Source organism: Echeneis naucrates, chromosome 4 (genome assembly GCF_900963305.1).
Source record: "Echeneis naucrates chromosome 4, fEcheNa1.1, whole genome shotgun sequence".
NCBI classification, from domain to species: Eukaryota; Metazoa; Chordata; class Actinopteri; order Carangiformes; family Echeneidae; genus Echeneis; species Echeneis naucrates.
The window spans coordinates 11338560-11360083 of record NC_042514.1 but is presented as its reverse complement, the minus strand read 5'-3'; the positions used below and the strand labels follow the sequence as shown (position 1 = coordinate 11360083).

At 41.8% G+C, this 21524-nt stretch overlaps 3 protein-coding genes across 5 annotated transcripts; 2 read left to right on the top strand and 1 right to left on the bottom strand.

Annotated features, from left to right (window-relative positions):
- Positions 1-2062: 2062 nt before the first annotated feature.
- Positions 2063-3457, top strand: znf648 (zinc finger protein 648). Its single transcript, XM_029500127.1, has one exon. It carries the CDS (start codon positions 2063-2065, stop codon positions 3455-3457), a length of 1395 nt encoding a protein of 464 aa, XP_029355987.1.
- Positions 3458-5368: 1911 nt separating this feature from the next.
- sec16b (SEC16 homolog B, endoplasmic reticulum export factor) lies at positions 5369-16963 on the bottom strand. 2 transcript variants are annotated; one of them, XM_029500098.1, is made up of 26 exons: positions 16668-16963; positions 16071-16429; positions 15241-15338; positions 15014-15113; positions 14331-14533; positions 14091-14242; positions 13931-13992; positions 13620-13758; positions 13299-13529; positions 12241-12338; positions 11210-11291; positions 10965-11082; positions 10758-10869; positions 10428-10533; positions 10162-10299; positions 9955-10068; positions 8968-9019; positions 8653-8812; positions 8059-8219; positions 7931-7959; positions 7809-7847; positions 7298-7405; positions 7104-7196; positions 6945-7014; positions 6587-6636; positions 5369-6500 (listed from the first exon to the last, which is right to left on the bottom strand). In XM_029500098.1, exons 2-25 carry the CDS (start codon positions 16340-16342, stop codon positions 6620-6622), a joined length of 2754 nt encoding a protein of 917 aa, XP_029355958.1. In that variant the 5' UTR covers positions 16343-16429; positions 16668-16963; the 3' UTR covers positions 5369-6500; positions 6587-6619. The 2 variants fall into 2 exon arrangements, with proteins under 2 accessions (XP_029355958.1, XP_029355959.1); XM_029500099.1 differs by having other exon boundaries at positions 16071-16401.
- Positions 16964-18197: 1234 nt separating this feature from the next.
- On the top strand, positions 18198-20105 carry gadd45ab (growth arrest and DNA-damage-inducible, alpha, b). Of its 2 annotated transcripts, XM_029499794.1 has the most exons (4): positions 18198-18369; positions 18804-18905; positions 19002-19209; positions 19438-20105. In XM_029499794.1, exons 1-4 carry the CDS (start codon positions 18320-18322, stop codon positions 19549-19551), a joined length of 474 nt encoding a protein of 157 aa, XP_029355654.1. In that variant the 5' UTR covers positions 18198-18319; the 3' UTR covers positions 19552-20105. The 2 variants fall into 2 exon arrangements, with proteins under 2 accessions (XP_029355654.1, XP_029355655.1); XM_029499795.1 differs by lacking the exon at positions 18804-18905.
- The last annotated feature ends 1419 nt before the right edge of the window (positions 20106-21524 follow it).

Genomic DNA, 21524 nt, shown 5'->3' with positions numbered 1-21524 from the left:
ATGGAAAATACACAAACACCAAACTAAACTAACAAACTGCAGACTTCTTCATCCCAACTGGGACTTCCTGGGTAATGCTCCCTCAAAATGTTAGTACAGCTTCAGCATTTATCACATCACAACAAAAACACTTACGTAACATCCACCACAGCTTTGTTGTGACAGCTTCAAGTCAACAAACATAAAGATGTGGCATCGTGAACATGTCAACTCACGCTGACCAGCGCTAGTTTTAGAACACTCACTGATTTACTTATATTACTCATGAACAAAAAGGTACTTTAAGTAAACATGTTTTCTATGCTCATGACTTCAAATAATTTTAAACATACACATACGTGATGATACAGTTTCTACAGCAGATAATCTGAAAGTATGGAGTCGCCAGACCTTAATGTTCACCAACTATTCCACTATTCAGCTTTTTCCCAGAAAGTTGAGATGGAAGTTTCAGTCGCATCTGTTAGCCAACAATCTGAATCAATCTGGAAGCGTTACATAAGGAAATTTCCCGGCATACATGTGGTGTTGATGTGCGAGAAATGCAGAGAGGGGAAACTCTACAAAGACCACAACTGTAAACGCACACCTAAATTTAAAACTCTTGTAAAGAGGCTCACTTTGTAAAGGTGATTTGAGCAGGGCCTAATTTCAATCTGTCCCTCTGGGAAAGTGCAGAGCAGCGCCGTCTATTTCATTACAGGATCAGCCACACGAGAACCTTTCAATTACTTAACACAGGCGAGCTGCTCACATTCCATCTGTCACTGCTGTTTAGAGGGCCGCCATTTTATCTGGAGTGTCAGTGCCAATCAAGTGAAATCTTTAAAAGTGAATGAGAGAACTAACCATTTTGGCAATACCACAAATGTTTCTTGTATCAGCTACACTCACACACACGCGCGCACACACACACAGACAAACATGGATACCAAGTGTGAGAACAGCACATGGTGTCGTCTAAACTGTCCGTGTCCGTGTCCGTGTCAGAACTCTTGAGGCGCTTTCAAGTATTAACTTGAAAACATTGTGTTGAGTAACACACTTGTGTACCATTAGAGCAGGTTGATTTGCCAGTAAACATGTACTGGTCCACAGCGACATCTTCAGGCCATGATAATTAAATACTATTGAACCTCCGGGAGCGTCGCACGGCCCTCATTAGAATGCATTCATAAGAAAAGACCAGGCTTCTTGACAGTATGCTGACAGTTTTAGAAGTTAGCAGCATGAAGTCCATATCAGGATTAACCGTGTGCCACTAGTGTTTAATTTTTTAATTTTATTTTTTAATTGGCTGAGTTAATTAAAGCACTCGCATGACGTATAACCTCGTGGTTAATTAGAATATGCCTCCGGCCAAACTCATTCACTTTGGAGACATAATTCAGCATTTATCAAAAACATAGAACTTTAATTTTGTCACATTTATAAATATAGTGTGGTGGAGGTTTTTAGTTTAGTCGCTTGCTTGTTTGGTTTGTTTGGTTGGTTTTTGTTTTCTTTATTTATTTTGCCTTTGGGGACATCTCGGTTCTCTGAGTCGAGCTGTATAACTTCAAGCGGGTGGTGAGCCAAACGGTAAGCTGAGCCAGGCTGTGAAGAGAGGGCTGCTCCTGCTGACTAGCAGGATAGATGCTGGCCCGGAGAGGACTGCTGCCAAGCCCCGCCCGTTCACACCACTGGACATCTTCAATAGGCGTTATATTAGATTCTCTGAGGCATCTGCTCCGACAGAGGCTGGAGGGTGAGTAGCTCCAGAAATGTTTTTTTTTTTTTCTTCTCAGCCCTTCAAATTTAAAATGAATGAGGTGGATGCAGTGGGGACTGCTTTTGTGGAAAGATAAAAGAGACTTCCGAGGAAACACGTGTTGCAAAAGGTGTCTGTGCTATCTGTTATCAATACGTGAACAAAGTGTGATGATGTATGTTTTAAAAAATAACTGGAAAGTAGGCTGTAAATTCTGTGAGACAGAGGTTACTAATGGGATGACCTGTGCATTTTTAAGAATATTAATGTTTTATGCCTTCTATAAAAGTGACCCCGCAGATGTCTACCAGGATGGCAGATGAAAAAGGCAATGAAAGAGGACATCAAGAAAGACACTGCATATCTCATTCACTCCAAGATGAACAGTTTATAGGCGAGACTGACAGTTTTAAGGCGGACCCTTTAGTTGATGGCATTTGTGTGGATGTGAACTCACTGTCAGAGAATAGCGACACCGGGATCCTGTATCTAAATCCTCAAACACCTAACTGGTCTCTGGTGGAGAAGTTTGCCGAGCTTTCTCACACCAAACTAACTGGAGTTGAAAACCAAGACCACAGCAGTCCGGCAAACACAATATATCCTGAGATATTGGATGCTGCACAAAGGAAAAGAGATGCCTCAGGGAAACGGAGGGCATCCAAACTCAAAGAGCAAATGGTGGAGGAGTATTGTCCTGGACCAGGAAGGAGTGAGACCGAAAAGAAAAATGTGAATCGTCATTCTGTGAAGAAATTACTTAAGAAGCACAAAGATGAAAAGTTCCAGCAGCTTTTGCAGACGATGAAAAAGCGCACTGGAGTTGACAGAGAGCACCGTCCCTTCAAGTGCACACACTGCGACTGGGCTTTTAACAAGTTGTGCAATCTGCAGAGTCACCTGCAAACACACAGCGGCCTCAAGCCACATGTGTGTGATATATGCGGCAAGGCTTACTCCCATCAGGGAACTCTGCAGCAACACAAGCGTCTACACACAGGCGAAAGACCTTATCACTGCCCCTTCTGTGTCAAGACTTATATTTGGTCCTCAGATTACCGCAAACATATCCGCACACACACTGGTGAAAAGCCTTACGTCTGTGACACTTGTGGCAAGGATTTCATCCGCTCCTCTGACCTGAGGAAGCATGAGCGGAACATGCACACCAATGACAAGCCCTTTCCATGCACCCACTGTGGCAAGACCTTTAATAAACCCCTCTCCCTGAAGCGTCATGAGCGGAAGCACCTGGGAGAAAAGCCTTTCTCCTGCCCTGACTGTGGGAAGACATTTGCTCTGCCCAGTCGTATGGCAGAACACCAGAAGACCCACGCAGGAGTGCGTCCGTATGTGTGCTCAGTTTGCTCCAAGTGTTTTACAAAGTCCTCCAATCTGACCGAGCACCAGGCCATTCACAGCGGAGCTCGGCCCTATAAGTGCACAGAGTGCGGCGTGGCGTTTGCCATGGCCTCCCGCCTTGTTCGTCACCAGTACAGCCACAATAAGAAAGAACCCCACAGCTGCAGCAGCTGCAGCAAGAACTTTAGCCAGCTGGCAACCCTGAAGATTCACCAGGAGCAGACCTGTTCCGGCAGGATCTTCGTCTGTGTGGAGTGTGACAAATCTTTCCAGTGTGCTGCAAAACTCGCGAAGCATATGTTGAACCACAGGGACAAGAATGAGTCTGAGCCTGAGTCTGTTTAAAGACAGGTACCAGAAACATCCATCACTGTGCTAGAATACCATCTCTCTTTATATCAGTAAATTACAGGAAGTGCAACATTTCATTCATCTCAAACTGTGAGTTCCAAATCCATTCATGGCCATTGGGGCAGTCTATTTGTGTTAAGGTTGGTACCTCTTGGGTTTTAAAAATGTATTGCTCACACACCCTCCTTCCCCATGGTGCTGGGTTCCAGCAAGAATGATAGGGGATAAAAATTGCACTGTACCAACATTGGAGCTGACAGCCTTCACAGGATGGCATAGAGTGGTTACAAGAGCATTTAAAGTGACAACATATACTCAGTTGCTATTTTACTTGGAATCGCTACCTAAAACCAACACAGTTGCCTCTAACTGCCCCACAAGAACTGCTCCATTTCGAAGGTTATAATAATATTTAGGTTGTATTCAAATTGACTGAATAGTGATTTCTGAGAATGTCGTTTATGGGGTATTTATAATAGGTTGACAAAAAGAAAATCCTGCCCGTAACAGGAATCGGTTCTCATCTAAAACACAAAATGAACATAAAATTTGAAAATATTTATATTATATATTTATTTATATATTTATTGCAAAAATCTTGCATTAGTTTACTACTTCTAACCAGGTCTACTTAATAAACTGCACGTGCAAATGCAGTTAATAATACATAAAGAACTTAAGAAATGCAGGCAAATCCCTGCGTCAGTCTGAACCCTGATTCCACTAAGCATGGCATTTCAGGGAACCCAACACCTCTTCAGCCTGAATCTATACACAGATCCAAACTCAGTATCGGTGACATTAGCGAAACATATAAGCAGACGCCAGCCTACAAAACACGCTCATAAGCTGTCGAGCTGGTATATTATTTTGCCTTGACAGACAGAGACAGCTTAAAGCTCTCAGCCCATCAATGCTGACTAAATCCACGGGCGTTTGTTTCCTGTCCTTGAGTCAGTTGTAGGCAGGTTTGTTGGTGGCGCTTGTTCTTCATGCACAAAGTAGTAGTTTTAACTATGTGCGCTAACATTTTAATAAGCCAGTGAAGTGATAACCTGAGAAAACCTTGACACTGTGACCATATACATTTTAGGTCATTGCTATGTGAAATCAGATGTATTTGTTATGAGTAGATGTTTTGTTTGATAGCCGGTTTTATTATGATCTTCCATCTAATTTTGTACATTACAACAATCCAATCTCATTTGCACTGTGTGACATTAACATGCAATTTACTTTGATGTTAGGTGGAAATTATCCAAACGTTTTTGTACATATAAATGTAAAAATGCAATTGATTGTACTATTGTTGTATCCAAACTTCAACAATTCACCATGCATGTTATATCAGTGATTAAAGTGAATATGTTTGATTTGCACGAGTAATTGATGTGAGCATGATCTCAAGTGCCTGTTAATGAATGGGAAACAATGTTGTTAATCTATGTTGTTGTTGTTGTTCTTAAATCTGTACTTTGATTCTCAATAAAAAATCTCAAGCAAATGGTAACCAGAACATCACCGGGCCAGAATCATTTAAATCCAGGACAAAACAAATTCAAATTTGCAGGGACGTTTTGAGTGGCAGTCGATAAAGCTCTCCATCCTGAATTGATTTATGTTCTGATATTATACAAGCAAACAGTGAGTGGTGATTCATATCGTGGTCCACACTATTGGCAGTGTACCACTCACACTTGGTTACAACTGCAGACTAATCGTAATAGGAGATGGCACCTGCCATGTTGTCGCTTGCTCTCCATTAAGTGAGGGGCCCCCGTCCCAACCGCCAGCTATTTCTTGGCAAGATGATTTTACTCTGCATGCAACTTATTACTACAAGGAAATGTCAAACAAACAACCTTATAAATACTATTAATGCAACACTTCTACAGTTTTTCTTTAGTTATATTGGTGGTCATTATATTTTAGGTGTTGGCATGTGTACAAAAAAAAAGCATTCACGTATACTGTAATGCATAAAACCCAAACAGATGATGGATGTGAAAAGGAACAGTTACATCAAAATATATTTACACGGTGACAGGATCCTAAGGATGTTGTTGTAAAATGTATTCCTTTTAAAGAGCCTCCTGGAGCTCTGCGCCCCATAAATGTATATAACAGGACTGTTAATACGGCCATTTTTCAGAGAACAGTAGAAATGCCACAAGAACATTAAGGTAACATAAGTGTGACTGCTGACTGAGAGCGTGGGATATTTTGGCAGTGCGCCTAGCAGGGGTCTTCCAAATTTTTCCAACCCCTTCAACTAACTTTGGCAGTATGATGATACACTCACCAAAGCCAAGACTGTACCAGCCTTCCAAAGGCAAGTTACATGCTCTCAGCTAAGAAAATGAAAGCTGGCTGCTGTGAGGCAATAAAATGAGCACAGCATTGCATTTTGTTTTAATTGGTTTCCTGTTTATTTATTTACTAGTTAGATGTGCTTAAATGCATAGATTTTTTTTATATATAAATTTTATGGTATTGATGGTATTTTATTTTAACATTAGTTAAATATAGCTCATGCATACTGGCTTGCAACTTATAGCATAGATAATCATTTCGGTGTGATCTGAGCTGTGAGAGTCTGATGCCGCTGAAAGTCAGTGGCCGGTTGGTTTAAGTGACACCAACTATTCCAAACTTCTTGTCCCACGCTAATGCTTCACCCTTAGTGTTGATCGGAACGATCAGGTCAAATCCCTCCTACATTACTCAGGTCAGTTAAGATATCCATTCCACCCTGACATGTGCTCTGCATCCACTGGTAATTTCCCTGCTGTCAGCCTTTAGGAAGCCCATCTCAGCTGTTTCAGTCACTGCAATATGAGTTACCGCGTCAGTCCAGTGTATTTCTGTCTGACATGCAACATGATGGTAGGAAAGCTGTTGTGATTTGAAAATGTGGCCAGTGGGGAATGGTATGGCTCTTATTGTTGTTCCTCCGTTCTCAGTTAAAGCGCTATTAGAGATAAAAGTGCTGTTAGGCAGTCAGAAGCTCTCTTTGGTTTTAGTTTTGTCAGTGATCCTGTAAAAAAGTAAGAAATGCAAGTATTTTAATGTATTTCCTTTAAAAATCTTTAATTTTCTATTTTCCAATGAAATTTCATGTACCTGTGAGGTATGATAGTGGTATTTGGGTGGTTCCTACCCCAACTGCTGGCCTGTGAGGGAGAGAGTAATAGGAAACCATCGCTTTGGCACAGTTTAATAAAGGTAAAACCTCATCAATGACAGCCGTACCCCTGGAAAAGTTTTCAGTGTCATTATTTAAAAATAAAAATTCAATCAGCATGTCATTGCCGTGCTTCAGCCAAAATATGCAAATGGCTGCAACACAGAGTAGTGGGAGGTGGAATCTCAAGCAGGTTCAGTGACGTCAGAAATCCGCAATAATACGAAGAAAATGTGGCATGCATAGTTTAAATTTATCACCAGATTATTAGCCGAAGTGAACTGTCACGTAACTCACCTGCTTTCCTTGAAAAAGGATTTATCCCGCTAGAGGAGGGCTGCTGGGATCCAGCTGTAGGTGGTACAGCCTAACAAAATGTACAAAATTGTGTCATTTGCATCACAGACTTATGACTTATAACACATGAAATGTAATGTGTATCTGACTGAATCTTACTGTTTGAGGTGGGCCTCTCTGCTCTGAGCTCTCCTTTTGGAGAGCTTTGGGCTTTGATGCGAACCAACCACTGAACCACCCAGCCTTGGTGCTCTGCATACAGCACACAAGAATATATTGATATTACACTAATGTCTAACGTGGCTCTGGTTAAGTTAACAGATGTCAAGATGCTAATATGTGTCAAGACCCACCTGCTTAGGAGAGTCATTCATCTGCTCAGAGGATTCAACATTTGGTGGTACGGTCTGCTGGTCTTGTCCTCCTTGACCGATGTCCGCCCCAAGAATCTGGCCGGCCGTCTCCATGGGAAAATATACACATTAGACATCCAGGCAACTACTCGATGCTCTATACCCTTTAAAAATGTTAAAATCTTAAAAAAAAATAATATATTTTTTAACCAATTTACATCTAAAGATGTGATAAATGGGCAGCACGGTGGCATAGTGGTTAGCACTGTTGCCCCACAACAATAAGGTCATGGGTTTGGTTCCCGGGCCTGGGGCCTTTGTGTGTGGAGTTTGCATGTTATCGTGTTTCATGTTTCCTCCCACCATCCACAGACATGAATGTTTTGGTTGACTGGTGACTCTAAATTGTCCGCAGGTCTGAGTGTGAGTGTGAGTGGTTGTTGGGTCTCTGTCTGCGTATGTTGGCCCTGTGATGGACCAGCGACCTGTTCAGGGTGCAACCCGCCCTCACCCAATGTGAGCTGGGATTGGCTCCAGCACCCCCCACGACCTGGAAACAGGTAAGCGGCAGAAAATGAGTGAATGATTTGATAAATGAGATCAGATCACGTTCTCTATAAAAACAGGACTCACCATGACTGTTCCAGAGGATGACGCAGCCTCTGTGGCGAAATAAAAATATCACATAAGTTCTCTGATAAAAATGCATAGAGATTATCAGTAACGAGAAAGGAATGAAGACTCAAGCATTTAACTCTCACCCTCAGCCACGGACGGCAGATCGCTCAGAGGACAATGTAGTGTGGGACTTCTGACTTGCACACTATCTGTGTTATGATAACTTAAGTCTTGGCTCTGGGCCGCTGTGGGCACTGAGGGCGCATAAACTACGGTTGCTGGAATTGGAGGGTTGGATCGCAGCCTGCACAGAGCAACAGGGAGAGGATGGTGACATAACAGAGCCTTTTAGGACGCGATCTCACATATGTTGTTACATCTGAAGGCTTCAACACAGGCAAACTGACAGAGTGGGGATGCTTTGTTAATTTAAGAGAAATCAGGCTTTCAGGTAGTTCGTGGAAAGTCATAAGTTGCAGGGCAGGTAAACAAAGAAAGCAACATTAGCAAGCTACAACAGCATGAGGGACACAAGGAAGGCAAAATTTTGAATATGTAAACATAATTAGAACAAGGACACATATGGACAGAAGGCAGATCAACTGCAGTGATGTAGAACAAGCACTTTCAAAATAAAGCAAGAAATAAATAATAGAGGAAAAATAGGAAAATAATGAAATTGACACAAATAATTCGACAATGAGGTTGGTAAATGTATGGCATGACAAATTTTATACCAATCCTGAGCTCCTCCGTCATCACATGATAATGCTGTCATTTGTTCAGTGGTTCTTTCAGTCTCATGCAGAATGTTTTCTTGATCATCGATGCCTCCGTAATAAAGGAGTTCAGGCTCAGGACTCTGGATGTCACAACTTCGGTCATCAAAGCCAGATGCTACAAGAAACAAGAAAAAAGTAAAAGGTTCAGCAGATCAGCATTTTTTCTGTATTTTTAGGTAAATGGAAGAAGACACTGTTCTCTTCTAAGAAATCAGTGATTCATTAGACCTAATCACTGAATCACTAGACTGAATCTGTTGCTATACTCACATGCCGAAGCAGGCGCTGGTTGATCTGTTTCCGTGCAGTCGTAGTTCCCCATCTGAGCAAAATTAACTAGTTTCAGCATTTACAGTAATTTTAGCGTAAAACCGGACTAAGAATTTGTAAGCACGATAACAAAATTTTTTTTTTAAATTACACATTTAACAGGTGTAATTTTTGTCATTCGATATGATATGATCATGAAATAAACCTGTGGGCAAATGAGTAACTGACACATTGATGGCATTAAATGATAAGTGCCTACCTGTGCCAAATTTAATCAAACTTCCAACTTCAAACATCCAAAACTATGAATTGCTGTTAGTGCTGCTTTGAGGCGTTGGCAGAAAACAGGCTAGCTAAAATCACTGCACTTCATCACGTGTCATTCACTGCCATGAATGCCTATTTATACGATAGAGCATGTGTCTGTGTGTATGTTATTTCTTACAGAGAAGCCATCACTGTCAGCAATGCAACATGACAGAAGAGTTTAATTCACTCATTCATTTGAAATAAAGGGGTTCTCTTTTCGCTTCACTTCTCTTTTCCAGCACTTTACCAAACTACAAATTATTCCTCACACAGCTCCATATTATATCATCCCTTCTCATGACTTGCTCGAGCAAAAAATTCTCCAACTTGCAAAACTGACACCATGCGCACCTGCATTCATTATAAGGTGTGGCACATGAATAATAAGTACCACTGCTTTTTTTGTAATCTAAATATGCCCTAAGTGGGCATAGATTAATATTGGCACAATTCAAATATGAGAAAAAAAGCAGCTGAGCCGTCACTTGGCCACTTGTGCTTGCGGCAGCTGGTATCTTACAGGTTGGGATTGTTCTTAAAACTGCATTTCAGATCAGCTCTTTTTTTTTTCTTTTCTATTTTCCACATTATTCTGTTGCTGCACTGAGGTCATATGCTTTTTCTCTCAGACCGAGGTAAACACTGAACAACAATGAACGGAATGGAAAAGCTGAATACCTGGAAACTGTGGTGCCGAGCACGCAGCTGTTTCAGCCAGTCAGGTTCCTGCCCAGCTCCACTTACACCTGCCTCACTGAACTGACCTTCAGAGTGTCTCAGTCTGTCTGCCAGCTGCGGAAGATTACATATATACGGCATATCTGTGTACAAATTGACAGAAATACTGAATACTTTAGCTGGAGTGCTCAAATGTGTAAGCCGTACCTTAATAACTTCAGTAGTCAGCACAAAGAAAGGCTCCTTCTGTCTGACGATCGCCTGTCCTACCACCTCACAGTAATGGAAGGCCTGAGACGCGAGCCCACAATCCAGCAGTCGACAAGCATACAGGAACTTGTACACCTTAGAAACACAGCCATATGTAGCATCACGTTACTTTTAAAATTATATTTCTTTATCTGGAAGAGGCAAATGACAATTACAGAGATTGTTTGTGGAAAACAATCGGAGTAGATATCAGAGGAAGTTACCTGGAAGGCAGATATTAAGAAGCATTTGCTTCCAATTGTCTGGCAGTATTCATACAACTCGGTGCACTGGATGGCAGAATTCGTGGCAAAGTCTTTGAAAGATTGCCTTAAGAAAATAGGAAAGAGCAGAACATACTAATCAAACATCAGCACACTACACTACACCCCAGCTAAACCGAACAAGAAGATGAGGTTGAAATTTTAACAAAGGAGGATTAGAGGCCATTTATCGTTTATCATTTGTCAGATTCCTGGTAGTTATTTCTTGTAATTTAGTTATTTAAAAACTGGACACCAATTAGACTGATAAACAGCATCAGGGAAGCTCACCTGTGGCTGCTGCCGAGGAGCACCAGTCTGTCTGCCTTCTGTGTGAACAGTCCGAAGGGAACACCGGCTGTCAGGTAGCACATATGGGCGGCATGAATGAGGCCTTTTGAGGCTGCACGTGAGCGGAGAGGCACAACAGAATCAGCTGTATTGGCTGGGCAGCAACAGCATTGCAACCTATGAGTCTGTCAAACGGTGCGTCTATACCAAGAGTGTCTCCCATGGTGATGATTGCCTTCTGATGAACAGCGGGATCTCCCGTCTCATTGGAAAGCATGACGGCCAGATGGGGCCTCCAGTCTCCCGATTTTTCATTTCCACAGCACTGGGCACAAAACACCACGATCAAAACTTATTGGCTACCAAGGGAGGCTTGCTGATACAATTTGGAAAACAATAAATGAGTTGGTGGTTGAGAGTTGAGAGTTTAAATTATACTTAGCATGTTTTACCGTGGCTACAGTAGGGATTCTCCCAGACAGCAGCTGGAAGAGAGTCTGGAGAGGATCACTGGCTGTTAGCTGGCCTGTAAACCTGTCAATTGAACAATTTATATCATTGCATTTTCATCAGCCTTCCCTCAGGCATTTGTCTGCTAACACCCTAAAGCCTTGCTGCTTTAAGAATGTCTGTAAGACATTTAAGTCTGCTGGGTTGCATGACATATAGTTCAAACGTTAATGGTCTCTGTTACTGTACTGTCATAGGATCACCCACTGCAAATTATGAATAACTCAGAGGCCAAGACAAACGCCTACAAATGAGGTGCTTGCAAGTTAGAATTTACCTCCTAAACACTGATCAGCAATCACGCAATCAGAAAGCACGCAGAGGGGCAAAACACAATTTCTTTTCTTTTTTGAAAACCTTTATGAATATAAAGCTATGCCAATGTAACACTTTGCCCCAACACCTGAACACTTAACCAACTTCTGCAAGTTCCAAAGAGATTTTTTTTGACCCAGGGCCATTGAAAATGGAGATATTTACTCAAGGTGCAGTAATTCCCTTCAAAGTGACAGAAACTGCTTTCATGCCAAATTATTAAAAAGTCATGATCATGTTATGTCCAGAGCCATACTAGCTACATGCTAACATCAGCATGATAATATTCTCACATTGCAAGGCTTGTGTAAAAATATTTCACAGGACAAGTGATAACTTTGGCTTGATGGTGGATAAAATACAACCTTTGGGCCCCATGTATATAATTCAACCAGGATCTATGCAATATTTTCTGTCAGATCACACACATCCCCAGGCCCACAACACTTGCACAGCTAAAGCACACAAAGGAAGTTTAGTACTTCAGATGTAAGTGACAGAAACATATTTGCTTATGGCTGCAATACAAGTTTATACCAGACCATGAGTATCTATGTTTAGTCAGAGGGAGCATTTCTTCACAAATTACCGCTCGTGCATGGAGTTGTATAATCATTTCTTGCAGCTGTCATGTCTCAGATGACTTTGCTTTTCTCACCTGCTCAGCACGGTGGTATAGGACCTGCTGTCCATTTTGCTGGCCAGAAAAAGTGCGTGCCCCCACAGGCCGCTGCTCATGGCTGACTCCAAGGCCTCCTGGAAACCATATGGAAAACAGTGAGTGGACAAACGCTCATTATCAATGGCAACTAGTATATTAGAGTATTAATAAGGGCGGAGGACTTGACAATGTGACAGCCCTATTGCATCTCAGGGTGTCTTTTATTATTTTTATGCCTTTTGGTTACTCTGTCATAGGCAAAAACTCATGAAATTTAGACAGCGCAACAGTTTTCAGACTCAAACAAGCATAGATCTCAAAGTGACTCAACGGCACCAGCTTGAAAATCAATTTCTTGAGTCCGTGGCTCAAGATTGACGAAAATGAACGTAAATGCGTCCACATAGGTATTATGTCCAGACTCACAGACCTATCCCCAAAGTCCAACAGGAAGACGACCATTTTGATTTAACGTTTTGATTTTAGCTAAATTCAAATACTTTAATAAACTTTCCCTACAGTTTAAATTCAAATGACTTCACTAAGTATAATCTGAAGACCATCCAGATGGCAAAAAAAAAAAAAAACTATCAAACTCTTTTCTATCCATTATGCCTGCTGACTGGCAGTGCAATGAGGTTTGGAGGTTTCTCCAGGTTTCTGCATAAAACAGGAAGTCCTCAAAACTCCAACAAACATTTTTCAATCTGCCACAAATGTTGCCCTCATGTTAAGTTCTTGTGTTAATACTGAGTCAAACTCAGAGCGCCACATATTGGACACAGGAAGTCGGCCTCAAATCATCTTCCAATTCCCATGCCAGTTACAGGGTGTATGCTCCACATCGTACACTACAACGTGGACTTACAGTGCATTATTGTTATCTTTTAGAATTTATAGCTTTCAAATCATGCCAGTCATATTGTAATAGCTGATATTCCTCTTTTATTTGTCAAGAACAGTCCAAGCACATATATATATTCTGCATCGGGGGGGTTTAAAATAGCTTATAATCTGTCATTTAGAGCAACATGAGATGACAGAGATGTAGAGACCTTTTTTCTTCCAGCCAGCAGCAGCTGGGTGTAGCTCTGCAGGGCCTTCTGTGAGGTCTCAGAGCTGAAGCTGCTGCAGTTCCCTGTGAGCAGGTCTTCTCCTTTTTGTGGGGGTGCTTCAGCAGTTGTGCCTTCGCTGAAGTCAATGAGCGTGGGGGCTTCTGACTCCCAGCTTCCATTTGGATGTGAGCTCTGCATTAGTAGCTCTGCAATATCTGATCCCACTATTTGCTGTAACAATGTGAATTCTGTGAGAGTTGCATGTTTTGACAGTGACTTTTGATTTATTCTTTATTCAACAATAAATAATGATTGTCTTACCCCATTCTGTCTGCAGAGCAGTATGAGTAGATTCCACAAGAGGGCGCCAGAGCTCTTGTCGTGCAGCTTGCTATCTCTCATGCAGATGCCTGCCTTCTGGTGTGCAAACTCAATAGCATCTACTTTATGTAAATCTTCCCTTAAGAAATATGAAAAAATATAAAATTCACATAAATTGAACTCTTAAGTTTATTTTTATTGATATTTAAGAATCACAAGACAAAATAGACAGCAAAATAAATTCTGATTGGACATCACACACCTTTAAGATTACATTGACCTGAATTACCTCACAAATAAAATAGCAATACCTAGTTAGAGGACCTGGAAAGTCCCTCATTTCTTGTTGTTCCTGTGTCTCACTCAGAATGGCCTGTGCAGACAAAAAGACGAAATCTTTAGCTTCTTTTATTTCAAACAAACAGTGCTTCTAACTGAAAATTAAAAATTGAATGTTAATGTTGAATTTACCTCTAAACTGTGGATTTCCAGCTGGCTGATGTTCTTCTGTATGGAAAAGCCTGGAGTCACCCTGATCAGCTGGCCTGCAGGTCCGAAGCTGACTACCACATGAGGGACTGAGTATTTCAGAGGAGCTGACGTCTGAAGGCCAGCTCCATGACCTGAGATGTGATGCAGAAAATGACACGTATCATGACAAACACCAAGTGAAGTCAACCTGAGCAAAAACAGCCTGACCTGCACACTAACCTGCACCGGGCTGCGGGACAGGTTCCCTGTGTTCGTCTCCATTAATATACTGACTTAGTTCAAAGCTGCTGGATGATAACCCTGAGATTTTGGAACTTTCTAATGTCCCTAGGTGGTAAGAGGAAACCTCTTCATTCTCCCGGGAAGGGATTTCCTCAAAGTCGCTGAGGTAAGGCTGGGAGATGTCTTTCCCTTGGTCGTCCCTAAATGCAAATAAGGAATAATGTGTTAATATTTTCATACTACTATGTTTGCTAGCAGCAACCACGCAGTCGTTCCAAGTCTGACCTTCCGACCTTTACTGCATGTAATCTCTTTCTGATTAGCTGGGTCATGTTTTTGTTTTTTGTTTTTTTTTTGATAAAGGAGATGAAATATGATCTATTGAAACTTCTGATTCATATGGCCACATTCTCTTGATTCTCTTGGCTGCTGCTTAGATACTTAGTTAGGATCCTTTTGCAACAAAAAAGGTTTTCAACTTCAGCGCAAATGTATTTTCATTTCACTCCCCTTGAAACAATTCCACTGCGTTGTAAGAATTTAGACTGCCTTTGTGTTTATGGTTGGGATGCCAGTATGTGCTGCGCATGTGTTGTAAATTTGCAAATATTCACATTGAAGCGGCTGAAAACAGTAAACTGTTAATCCTCATAACGATTAAAGTGTATGTTGTTCCTCACCTGTTCTCCTCTGAGTGGAAACTCCCTGGATGCTCTGGCCTGTATTGTCTTTCATGATAATCTGTTCTCCAGGGGTCTTGGGGATTCCACTGGCCTGGATCTTCAGGAGAACATTAGCATACAGTACTGTAACTTTTTTGTTGCTGTTTTTAATTTATGAACACATAGTGTAGTATGCGTTGCTGTAAAAGTTTCTTGTCACTAAGAGCTACTTTTTTTAACTGTACCTTGTTGCCCATACTGTCCTCTATAGTAGTCCTGGTCATAATATCCATAGCTGTCTCTGTAATCCCAGTGGCTGTGGGGTGGATAATCATACCCATGCCTGGAAATAAAGGGTCACTCATTATATCACTGTATTTTCTTTATTTATTTATCCTTCCTACCTGAAGACATCACAATGTGTTCAAAAAAGGACATACATAATTCAGAATCTAAATATTGTATTGAGTTTAAAGTGTTTACTCTCTACGGTGACAGGTGCCTGGTGAACACCAGCAGCATGAAGGCGAATACGCTCTCAGCAACACAAACTTTCCACAAGTAAGCTGTTCCCAAATTAGTAAACCATAATATCATTCATTAATCTTCTACTGCTTATCACTTTCCAAACTCACATTGGGTGAGGGCGGGGTAGACCCTGGACAGGTCGCTAGTCCACCACAGGGCCAACACACAGAGACCAACAACCACTAACACTCAGGCCTACAGACAATTTAGAGTCACCAACTAACCCAAACATGATGTCTTTGGATGGTGGGAGGAAGCTGGAGGAAACCCACGCAGGCACGGAGAGAACATGCAAACTCTGCACAGAAACGCCCCAGGCTGGGAACCAAACCCACAACCTCTAACCACTATGCCTTAACCATAACTTACAGTGTTGAAGGCTTTGTGCTTGTCTTGCACTACTTCATAATAATTAAGAAGAAATTATTATGAACTTCCTGTGAATATTGAGCTGTAACCACTTTGGCATAATCCATATAATCAGGGGAGTCCTAGAAACATCATGAGGAGTAAAATTTTCTCACAGCTTTTAGAGAAACACACGAACCTGGACTGGGGTCTTTGTTGATCTGGTCTCCCATAGCCATAAGAATACTGGTGGTAGTTGTAAGGATACCGCTCCATTCTGGCAGGAGAACTGGTGAAGTTAGCCCCATAGTGAGGATCAGGATGAGCCCAGTGTCTGTCCCTCTCTCTGGGGTCCGGTGATGGATAGCTCTGATCCCTGTCCTGATGAAAATACCTGCTGTAGTCCTCTCTGTTCTTAGTTCTCTGGGACTGGCGGCCAGAGTCAGGAAAGTGTTGACCTCTGTGATCCATGATGACCCCTACCCATAAGACCGGGCCACCCAATCACCTGAGAAGGTTGCCAATCTGTGCTTGGGGATCCAATTTCAAAGTAAAAACCTACACAGAGTTGTGAACAAACTCAAAGTCAAAGTACATTCATGAGTGCCACATCATTTCACTGGGAGTCTGTGGGAACTCGCATGCGCTGATAACAAGTCAAAACGATAACGAGAGGACAAAGGTCACACACTACTGTGGTCCATTTAGCCAAGTGTTTTTGCTGCACAAGTCAATAACGCTAAAAAGAATGGGGGGTGGGGGGGGGGGGGGGGGGGGGGGGGGGGGGGTAACCTACCAGGCTGTACATGTGCACAATGTTTTAACAGCGTTGTGATTGCTTTGTGAATCCCAGCCTGTGTCTTCCCAGTGAACTGAGAGGAAACAGTGGAGCACGCCCTGAGGAGTTTGACAGCTGCAGTCCAACAAGACAGGCAGGAAGGAAATCACGTCAATCTTCAGGCCTACCGCGAGAAAAAAGAAGTCAAAACTACGAAAGGTCCTCTCTGTGTCGTTTGGACATGAATATCCGTGTCCCCGTGTTGTAGGTTGCATGAGGAAAAAGGCGCATCTTGTCTTGCCACGTTGTCGGTATGGAGGATGGAGAGGACGGCGATAGTAACTCCTGATCGGCTGGTCTCAGATCGGTATTATTATAGTGATCAGGGGGAGGAACTGAAGAACAGGAGCGGAGAGAAACCGATTCCAAGTCAGCAGTCCCAACTTAGGACGTTTTCTTATAGTGAAAAGCACCCCAGATGCCCACTAGAGGCTCTATTGTACACTTTATATCGTGAGATAAAATATCAAATTCGCCATCTGTCCTGTGTTTACCTTGTGCAGTCACTTAATTTATCTCATAAATGTTCCTCTTACACTGTTCCTTTACCTCCAAATTCCTGGTGTTAGAATGTCTGGATTTCCTCTTTCTCATGCCAAACCTATTTGCAGTTTGCCCACTTAAAAAAAATTAATTTCTGTAAATATTACTACTCACGGCCACTTCATAGTTCTAAAAAAATCTATTAAAATCTATTAAGCCTATACTGTTAACTAGGCATTTCCTTGGACACTGTATTGTGCACAGTCGTGCACAAAATAATATGTTTGGGTTGGTCAGACAGGCTGAATATATTAGTGTTAAATGTCTTTCCAGCTATTTAGAAGCTATGGACAAGATACGACATATTTCTTCTTTGACACCTTATACGGCCATAAAACTAATCAAACTCACTTGTGTATCATATATAAAGTAGCACTTCTACATATTATATTTCTAACTCATCTTCTAACTCTTTGTAACGCGAATATGTTCTTAATTTCACTAAAGCAGGGATTTACTATCAAGATGATCATATGTAATATGTTTATGTATATATGCTTATATTCTGGACGCATGTTACATAAATATACATATTTTAATCCCAACCCTGTCAATATATGGCAAGATAGAAATATTTATTGTTGAGAAGTTACAAAGAAAAACGTCATGTTCATATCTGAATGTATTTTAACATGAATTGGTAATAATAATAATAATAATATAGCTTATCATAGGCGGCTTACATTCTCTTGAATAACGCACATTTGGTATAATTTGCATTTATCACGCCGATCTCGCTGTGATGATGATTCGTTTAGTGTGAAAGTGTGACTCACAACACAGCGCAACACAACGCAGTAACACAGTAAAGTGTCGTTGTCGGTCCGCGGCCCCGGGATGTCGCTGCAGTCACAAAGACTTGTGGGAAATGTGGAAATGTTCCGTGTGACCAATGAAACCGGTTCATGCAAATGAGCCGTGCGGCTGCAGACGTTTAGTCTCTGAGGCACGGAAGGTGCAGATCACATCGTCTGAGTATCTCCGCACACACACGGACTCACAAGGACTCACAAAAACACGGCTGGCCGGAGCAGAACACGTAGTATTGTCGTACAACAAACCGCCGGATGTGCAATATGACTTTTGAAGAAAGCAGTGGCGACAATTCTTCAGAAAGGTTCGCCTTATTATTATTATTATCATCATTATCACTTAATGCGTTTGCAGTTTTTTGTTTTGTTTTGTTTTTTTTTTTTTTTGCTGTGAACTTTTCTCCTGTTTGTGTGGAAAAGGTCCAATCTGGGACTTGTTGTAACAAGTTGTCGGTCTCGTGCTGCCGGCCGTTAAATGTCAACGTACAGCTAACGTCAAACTGGATTTATGCTAGTTAGCACTTTTAGCTAACGTTAACGCTGGGTGCACATTATGTTTGTTTTATTTTTACGGACAGCTAAAGCTGCCCATGCAATGTTATACGAGTATTTAATCATCTCATATATTTGACTCTACTGGCATTAAAAAAAACTTAATAATTGGCCGTATGATGCTGCATGTTTTGCAATAAGCGCGTCAAAAATTGCTTTAATTTAACATTTTTTTGTGCTTTCTCAGGATGGAATCGGTGGCTAAAGCATTAGAGGAAGTCCTGAGCACCGCATTGCCTCAAGGTTGCATTACTGTCGGAGTCTATGAGGCAGCCAAGTCACTAAATGCGTAAGTTCTTGGTGACTGTGTGCACAATAAAAGCGAGGTGACTAATGTGGTTGCTGTTTTTCTTTACTCACAACTGATTTCCTCTGTTTCATCCAGGGATCCAGACAATGTGGTGTTATGTCTGCTGGCCACGGACGATGAAGAGGATGTGGCTCTCCAGATTCATTTCACCTTAATCCAGGCTTTTTGCTGTGAGAATGACATCAACATCCTGCGGGTCAGCAACATGAGGCGTCTGGCAGAAATACTTGGTGGAGGGAAACCTGGAGGGGAGCCCATGGACCTGCATTGTGTTCTAGTTACTGTAAGTGTCATTATGCATGTGTTTACAATTGCGCTCCAGCGTGTTGCTCACTTTTGCGCTACAGTAAATTGGCATTCTGCTGTTAATGATGCCACACTAGACTTAGCAATAATGCATTTGTCATATGCACAACAAACGGTGTCAAAATCAGGATGATGAATGATCACCGACTTTTTGCAATGTTCAGAAGCCAACAGATGGTAACTGCTTTGTCCCCTCTTAATGCAGAATCCCCAGTCGTCACTGTGGAAGGATCCCGCGCTCAACAAAGTGAACAGATTCTGCAGAGACAGTCGCTGTCTGGATCAATGGGTGCCTGTCATCAACCTGCCCGACCGATGAAACTGTTTGGAATATAAATGTATTGTGTGCATTGAGGGAAAAGTAGCTTCACAAGGCCTGTGTTCATGTCTGTGTTGGACTCCTTTTGGAAAGTGCCCAAGAGACAGCGAAAGGAGGGGCAGGAAAAAAGCACAAGGAAAAGAAACGTTCCAACAATTTACCAGTTCAGGGTGAGCTCGAGGTCCACTGGGGAGTGACTCAGCAGTCTCATTTCCAGGATTTCCAAGATATGACTGCGCCTTTCTCTGCAAAGATAGAAGTCTTTACAGGAAACTGAATCATGTGAGTGGACAAGCACATGTGTTGCAGAGCACAAGGGCAGGACTGGAGAAACGAGTGAGCCTCAGCTGACAAGACTCCAAGAGATGGACAAGGATGGAGTGGACTAGTCAGCTTGTGAAATTCCTGATGAAAATTTGACCATATCTAAGGATTTCTTTAATGACACATTTATTTAATCATATTTATGACTTTCCACTTTGATTAAAAAAAAAAGAAAAAAAAAAGGGGAAACTTTTTCACAATTTTGTTATCATTCTCACGGGCAATGCAATGTTGAGATTTGTCCACTAACTGATGCCTTTATGTGTTATTAATTTAATAAATTATATTTATTGTTCATAGTTACTGGAATTAGTTGAATAAAACAAACAATCAACACTTCTGGGTGGTTTTGGTTTCACTCATTTCCTGATATAGTATGTGTAGCGTGTTTGTAGGAAGTCATGTGTCCTCAGGAATAGTGCAAGCCTGTCGTGCCTGCAGCCAACTCGTCTGAAGCAACATGTTTCCCCACAGGGTTTGGATGTTTGCCTGGTATGTCACTAGACAAGACGTACTTACGCAGCATGTTTCTCGGAAGCGTGTCTCTCTTAGATCAACAGCAAATTCTTTTCAGTGTAATGATGACCTATGTACTTGAATCAGAAATGTTATTGGTACCTTTAAGTGGTTATAAATTCTGGGGTAAAATTGATATCACAAAATCAGCTTTCCTCCTGCATAGGAACTCTTATTAAATGGTACCTGCACATTTTGAAGCTATATTGAAGAGAATTTCCATTGTAGCCATAATTTACTGCTGAGGGGATTAGAAATAGCAGAGAGGCAAGATGAGAAAAATCCATGCTGAAGACCCATTTCAGGCTGCAAAAAGAGAAAACCAGAACTTATTGGTGCTTGCGTAGAATGGGGAGGGACAAAGCCTCCAGCACAGGGGCTCGTGAGACAATAGATGCATGAGTCAGGGCTATTCAGGCCTCCATTGCTAGAGTTGTACAGTACTTTAGCCCCGCGGCTAAAAATAGCCCCATGAATAGAGGCGTTCCCCCCCTGACCGCTGACAAACTGACAATAGTAGCACTTGTAGTTAACAGGCTGTGTACACAGAAGTTGACCTGCTGCAAAGATGTCGCTGTGAGGAAGACAGCAAAGTACTCTGGAAAAGCTATCAGAGAGTTGGCATATGGGCAGAACTAAACTGGGTCACTGACTCGAAGACAGGGGAGGAATCTGGGTGTGACATGCCATGTTAAATTGACTGAAGCTAAAGTGTTCCGATGGCAAATGTGAAAAAGTGTGCACACACGCCAAAACATGCAGATAAACACACTACTGAACAGAGGCTGGAGTCTCTTCAGCCCCACAGAGGGATGTAGGGATAGGCTCCAGTCACCAGTCTCCAACGACACTGTTGGTTTGCTGCTTTCTTTTTTGAAGTGGCCATTTAGCAGAGCTGTAACATTTTTAGTATCGAGCGCTGACTCTACTTCTAGATAAGACAAACATACAAAACAATTAGTCATATTTGATTTTTCTCTCTCTCTTTGACAGCAGGGTTACAGCAAAATGACCCCTGAGAGCCAACTTGAAAACAGGAACACATTTTTTTTTTTCCCTTGACCACAGTTTTTTCCATTACATGGGGAGAGGCCACTAAAAGTAGGTGAGATATTGGAGATACTGGATTATTG